The sequence below is a fragment of the Stegastes partitus genome, unplaced genomic scaffold (genome assembly GCF_000690725.1).
Source record: "Stegastes partitus isolate 25-593 unplaced genomic scaffold, Stegastes_partitus-1.0.2 Scaffold1007, whole genome shotgun sequence".
In the NCBI taxonomy this organism is placed as follows: domain Eukaryota; kingdom Metazoa; phylum Chordata; class Actinopteri; family Pomacentridae; genus Stegastes; species Stegastes partitus.
The window spans coordinates 107,679-114,195 of record NW_007578738.1 but is presented as its reverse complement, the minus strand read 5'-3'; the positions used below and the strand labels follow the sequence as shown (position 1 = coordinate 114,195).

Genomic DNA, 6,517 nt, shown 5'->3' with positions numbered 1-6,517 from the left:
ACCTGTAGCGCCTGCCCGAGGGCAACAGCTCAAACATATGGGACCCAGGATGTGAGCTGATGATGTTTCTTGCCCTACTGAGGCAGCGGGAGGTGTAAATGTCCATCAGTGAGGGGAGAGGGCAACCAACGATCTTCTGTGCTGCTTTGATTACAGTCTGAAGCCTCCTCCTGTCTGCCCCGGTGCAGCTTCCATATCATAGTGTAATACAGCAGACTCTCAATGAACAGCTGGTAGAAAGTCAGTTTAGTGTCCAACTTGTTCTTTCTGAGGAAGTCCTCAGGAAGTTGCAGACGCTGCTGGGCTTTCTTGGTGACAGCTGTGATGTTGTCGGACCATTTGAGGTCAGCAGAGATGAAACCTGAAGGAGTGGACCCTCTCCACACACCCGCCGTTGATCTGTTTCTGACGAATGCCCCATGACGACTGTTCCCACTTTTCATTTTGCCTCTTCAGATACTCCTCCATTAGCAGTTTCTACGTGTGATTTCAAGGTGACAACATATAAGGTACCAAGAAAAGGTACCTTTTCATCATCTCTGGATGTGACTCACACTTCTGGTCTATTAGTCTCAGACAGTGTATAAAAACAGCACACCATCTCGTTTTGTGTAACCGTAACATCACACGCATTGTTATTTTTGTACCAACAAAATGATTCCCACACTTTAATACAGATACAACAAATGTCTGTCTCCTTAAACCAGACTTCAGAACGTTAACAGGCCGTGTTTGGGTGATGTTCTGATGAAATATGAGCAAAAAAGCCGACTCAAAAGGCGAAAAATTAGTTTGAGGCTGGTATCATGTTTTATTTTATATATATATATATATTTATATTGTAAATTTAACTTCTTCACCCACAGAAAAATTACTGTATGCTTCAAATAATTTTTCAGGTATTAAGACCTGCTGGAGTGTGAATTCTGCCAGCGGGAGAGTCTACGTCCTGGAAGACTGTTCAGTGAACGTTTCCAGTGAATCCTGACACCCAGCAGCCAGACTCTACGTTTAGGTCTAACATAAAGAGCCATGTTTGAGTTCAAAACTAATGCAAAGTATGCTACATGGTACAGCAACACCACAAAAAGGTGCAAACATTCACCTCGTTTCCTTTTTAACAAAGAAGTTGAATTGAATTTTAGCTGAGGCATCTACAAAATTTAGTTTTTAAACAATCAAGTAAACGTAACAACACTAATCAGAGATAAATCAAACTAAATTCTACGTGTTTTTCTGATTAGTACAACACTAGAAGTCCAAAATCACACTTGTGGCTCTCTAACAATACAGTACAATTCTTTGTAGAACAGATAAAAGTCTCAGAATTGTTCCAGAGACTTGGTGAGTAAATGTGAAACTGGTATGTTGGTTCGTGGTTGTCATGAGGAAATGCTTACAGGCAACTTAATGTTTAACATCTGAGCAGGTTAAATATGACCTTGCTGTTTAGTATTAAACACAAAGCAGAGCTGAGCCTGATGGGAATGACTTTAGCTGGTAGCTCAGTAAGTATTGGACAAATTGACATTTTAACTCGATGATGGCATCACATGAAAATTTGGGTTTTTACTGTTTCTCAGTTTAATAGTTGTGGAGACATCTCCCTCTGGTGGTTCAAGATGTCTGCTGCAGTTCAACACATTCTCTGCAACAGTGTTTAAGTCGGTGGTATAAGTCAAAGAAGCATTAACATGAATGTTGGGACTCCAAGTAGCTTCTGAAGTATTTTAACCAATTAGACATTTTAACCAGCTACACACTGCTACTGCATAAAGACCATTCAATTCAAGTGATTATATTTGAGTCATACGGAGTAGTTCTGTCAAAAGTCATCGCCACAACTAAGTATATTGTATTGTATTACATTTCCCTCCTAATTACTTTGGATCTAGCTCTCAGACTGTGTCTATTGTCTCCCCTGGTGGTTATAATTGGAACACTCACATTCACCTGTTATTTCATTATTAAACTCATTTAATCAAATGACGTTTAGAAGGACTTTGTAACTAGACTGTGAATGCATTTTCCTGGAATTTTGTATAAAAAAATTTGTAAAAACAATTTACAGGGATTTTCTGGGAAAAACTCTCTGGTGGTGTGTTCAAATGCTTTGCCTGATCATAAATGTTTCCACCACACACTCATGGAATCCATCCATTATCTGTACTTGCTGGCCTTCATGGGCTCAAAGGGGGAACCAGTCCAAACACAGTGGTGGAAGATCTTTGACTTGTACAAATAATATCACATAAAAACTCCAGCACAAATACTAAAGTACTCTTAGCCAAAAGTACTTGCGTGTATGTATCTAAGGTTTAAAAAGTGAAAGTATTTACTGCAAGACTTCGTATAAGACTCATGCAGTGGTTCTCCAGCCCCGTTGCTATGGTTACAAGACAAATTTGAGGTTTAAAGTTGACTCGTTGTAAGATTATTATTATGATTAAAGGAAAAGAAAAGAAAGAAAACCTTAGTATGGCAGGCTCTTGTCTCCTGTACTATAGAAACATCCTAAAACTTGAAGTTTTAAATAACTGTAAGACTCTGATTCTTGGTTCCCTCTTCAGTAAGAATCTTCACCTCTTCAGTTTCATCATTGACAGCATTCAGCTTTCTGTCTTCTACACAAAGCTTTCACAGTTAATGAGGCATATGCGTAGTTCACTGTAATTTTCTGTCATTAATAACGGCTTTGTGGTTTCCTCTGTTCACTCCTAATGCAGCTCCACTGTCGTGGGATCACATCTCAACAGAGCAGAGACTAAACTTCTGTCTGACTTTGTTCACTCATCAGTGGACACAAAGATACTGAGGGTGGAGACTCACTTGGACAGGAATAGTCAAAGCCAAAGCCAGGGTAGAGAGGTTCAGTGAATCTGCTGTAGAAGGTGTGGAGGTGGATCAGAGTGTCAGAGGAGACTCTGTAGAAGGACACAAAGCCAGCAGACCAGTCTAGATACACTGCTACTCTGTCAGGGCTTTTGAAAGACACACCTGTATGTGTTCTGGTCTTTTTGTGACAAGAATGCAGATACTCGTTCAGACTCCAGGACTTGTCGTTTCCTCCAAACTGGCAGTCAGCATCATTTCCTCTCCTGCTGATTCCTCTGTAAGTCACCCCTACACTAAAGCATCGTTCAGTCTCGACTTCCCAGTAACAGCGTCCGGTCAGCCCGTTCCTGCAGAGCAGCTGTGTGACGGTGTCAAATCTGTCCGGATGAAAACGATAAGGCTGGTCCTCCTCCACAAATGTCACCCGTCTGTTGTCCTCAGACAGAAGAAGCCTTCTGTGAGCTGTGTTTGGGTCCAGTGTGAGTTCACAAGCATCTGATGGAGAGAATCAGACACAATAAAGCAGAAGGTAGAAGGACACAGATTCTAACAACTAGGCAGTTACTCATACTCTATATTGCAAATACAAATGTCATTAAGAATGCGTCCTGTGAAGGACTTTCATCACCACAAAGACATAAAAACATGTGTTAGTCTGTGTAGCACAACCTTGCTGTTGCAGTCACTGCATTTTACTCAGCTCAGACATGCATACGTTTTAAAGACACTCCTGCAACTTTCTCTAAAATTCAGCTTCACATCTCTCATCTGCAGTCGCTGGCCTCACCGACCTCTAAAATATTTATTGTTCTGTTTGTATCGCTTGCTCTCCATCTGTCATCCCCCACCCCGCCCCAAACCCCCACTCTCTTCCCAATCGATGGAGGCAGACGGTTGCCTTCCCTGAGCCTGGTTCTCCCCCCCTCCCTATTAGGTTTTTATTTTTTTGGTTCCTTCCCACCATCACTAACCACTTGCTCAGTTGGAGTCCAAAGACAATTTTGAATTTTTGGATTCTCTGTGTACATTTGTATGGTCTTCATCTTCCTATGTTAAGCGCTGGGAGATGACATATGTTGTAAATTGTACAGTTGTAATTATATAAGTAAAATTGAATTAAACTGAATTGCACATTTTAGACATTATTATTTGTATTTTTGCATTTTAGTCTTGACATGAAATATGCAAACAGCACATTGATGATATATGTGACAATATACTCACAATATTTTGTATTAATCCAAATACAAAAATATGTAAGTATATTTAAAAGCACATAAAACAGAGACCATAAATATTACACAACACTTACACATCACATTCTATATTTATGTGCAGTGTATAGTGTAATATACGTACACTTCTGCAGACCACGTTTTAGCCTCTGCTCTCCACCATGGTCCACTCTGAAAGAACGAACAGTGAGGAAACGCACCATTTAAACCAAAAACACATTCCACACAACACAGAATCTACAACTTCGGCATTTAACTTGGTTCTTATTTTGGACGTTTTTGAAGACATTTCTATCAAGTAGACATCACACTTAGAAAAGTGTGAGTTCGAATAATTAAACAAGACAAAGAGTTGTCCAGTGGATTCCAATGTGAAATGGCTTTTTTACAGCTTGAGACCCAAGTTGTAATAAACAGAATGACCCTCCTGCGCTGCTCTCTTCTACAGGAATGCCTGGAAGCTCTCAGGCTGCTACAAGCCTTACTTCAGTGTTTCCAGTTTCCACTGCGGATCCTCCAGTCCATCTGAGAGCAGCCTCACCCCGGAGTCTCCTGGATGGTTGTAGGTCAGGTCCAACTCTCTCAGATGGGAGGAGTTAAAGCTCAGAGCCGAGGCCAGAGAGGAGCAGCCTTCCTCTGTGACCAGGCAGCCTGACAGTCTGTAAACAGAGACTCCATTCAATGCTGATTAGTTCATCAGTTGTGCCAAAACATAAGCACTGAGCCACATTAATAACTATTCCTCAGGCTTATTTTTATAGATTCTTCTGACTCAATATCCAGCCCTTAACTCGTCTCACAGTTTATAGAAATCTCATGCAAATTATAAATCAAATCGTGCCAGCTCGATGGGGAATGGTGCGCTATGACTTCTGGTAGCTATTCATCATTTGATTTATGAAATTCATTAAAAAAAAAAAAAAAAAAAACTCCCCCTGATGAATCGCCACCTTATCGCAGTGGAGGGGTTTCACTGTCCCTGTGATCCTGGGAGCTATGTTGTCTGGGGCATTAGCCCCTGGTAGGGTTCCCAAGGCAAAGGGTTCTAGGGGAGGGACCAGACAAAGAGCGATTCAGAAGACCTCGATGAAGACCAAAAAAAGGAGAGCCGCCACCTCGCTTGGGGAGGCTATGGAGAAGGACTTTCGGTCGGTCTTGAAGAAGTTGTGGCAAACTGCCTCAGAAAGATGGATGGATGGATGGATTAAAAAAAAATACTTTAAAAATCCCCACTGCAATACATGAGAAGTCAGCTGGACAGCTGTGCTTTATATTGAGGCAGGTATTGTATTGAAGTCAGGGTTTTGTTACAAAACTAGATGTGAACCTATGAGGAGAACTTAAAAAGAGACGTCTGTTCCAACCTGAGGGTCTCCAGGATACACTGAGGACTCTTGAGTCCAGCAGAAAGCTGCTTCACTCCTGAATCCTGCAGGTCGTTGCTGCTCAGGTCCAGCTCTTTCAAACTGGAAGTCTTGGAGCTGAGAGCTGAAGCCAGAGATTCACAGCTTCTCTCCGACAGCTGACAGTCCCTCAACCTGAATAACAGTGAGTGATGAAGACACAGAGCCTGCATGTGTTCCTAATTATTTATACTATTAGATTTTATTCTTAAAGAAGACTGACCTGAGAGCTTCCAGTTGACAGCGTGGACTCTCCAGTCCCACAGAGAGAAGCTTCACTCCAGAATCCTGCAGTTTGTTGTTATTCAACTCCAGCTCTCTCAAGCTGGAGCTCTGTGAGGTGAGAACTGAGGCCAGAACATCACAGCTCTGTTCTGACAGGTCACAAAAACTCAGCCTGGAGAAGAATAAATGATCAAATAAGCAAACAAATAATTGAAAAGATACATTAATAAGTCTTTAAGCTGAAAAAAAACAACCAATGTAACCCCCAATAGGACTGGATTTACTTTAATCCCAACCAGAGTGCATCTGTGTGATAAAACATCTCTGTAATAGTAAGTTGAAAGCCCTGCTTTAAGAGCATTGGTTGTTCTACTGTGATGAATTGTTTGTCCAAATTCTACAAGAAAAAAAATAAGAGAAAACATTTGGATTTTGGAAAAATCTGTCAATGTATTGATGCACAGCTCTCTAACACGTGTTGAAAACTTGAGATCTGTTCATGTTGGTTTGTCATGACCCATAATCTGTTCTCTGCTTTGGTTTGCAGAGACCTTTATGTGCATTTCCATAAAGGCACTGCTCCAACATTTCTAAGCTGTTATGTGAACCTGTCTGGAATAGTTTAGGAACCAGCTGACCTGAGTGCCTCCAGTTTACAGTGTGGACTCTCCAGTCCGGAGCTGAACACCAGCACTCCTGAATCCTGCAGGTTGTTCATACTCAGGTCCAGCTGTCTCACGCTGGAGGACTGGGAGCTCAGGAAAAAAGCCACAGAGTCACAACCTTTCCACGTCAGCGCACAGCCAGTCAATCTAAAAA

At 41.5% G+C, this 6,517-nt stretch overlaps 1 protein-coding gene across 1 annotated transcript in view; it reads right to left on the bottom strand.

Moving 5' to 3' along the window:
* Positions 1-787: 787 nt before the first annotated feature.
* Positions 788-6,517, bottom strand: part of LOC103367034 (NACHT, LRR and PYD domains-containing protein 3-like) — a 14,872-nt gene continuing 9,142 nt past the window's right edge. Inside the window, exons 5-10 of the mRNA XM_008294929.1 lie at positions 6,337-6,510; positions 5,697-5,870; positions 5,435-5,608; positions 4,556-4,729; positions 4,195-4,241; positions 788-3,330 (exon numbers count right to left, since the gene is read on the bottom strand). Of these exons, the coding sequence (XP_008293151.1) occupies positions 2,765-3,330; positions 4,195-4,241; positions 4,556-4,729; positions 5,435-5,608; positions 5,697-5,870; positions 6,337-6,510 (1,309 nt within the window). The 3' untranslated portion in view covers positions 788-2,764. The remainder of the gene's footprint in view (positions 3,331-4,194; positions 4,242-4,555; positions 4,730-5,434; positions 5,609-5,696; positions 5,871-6,336; positions 6,511-6,517) is intronic.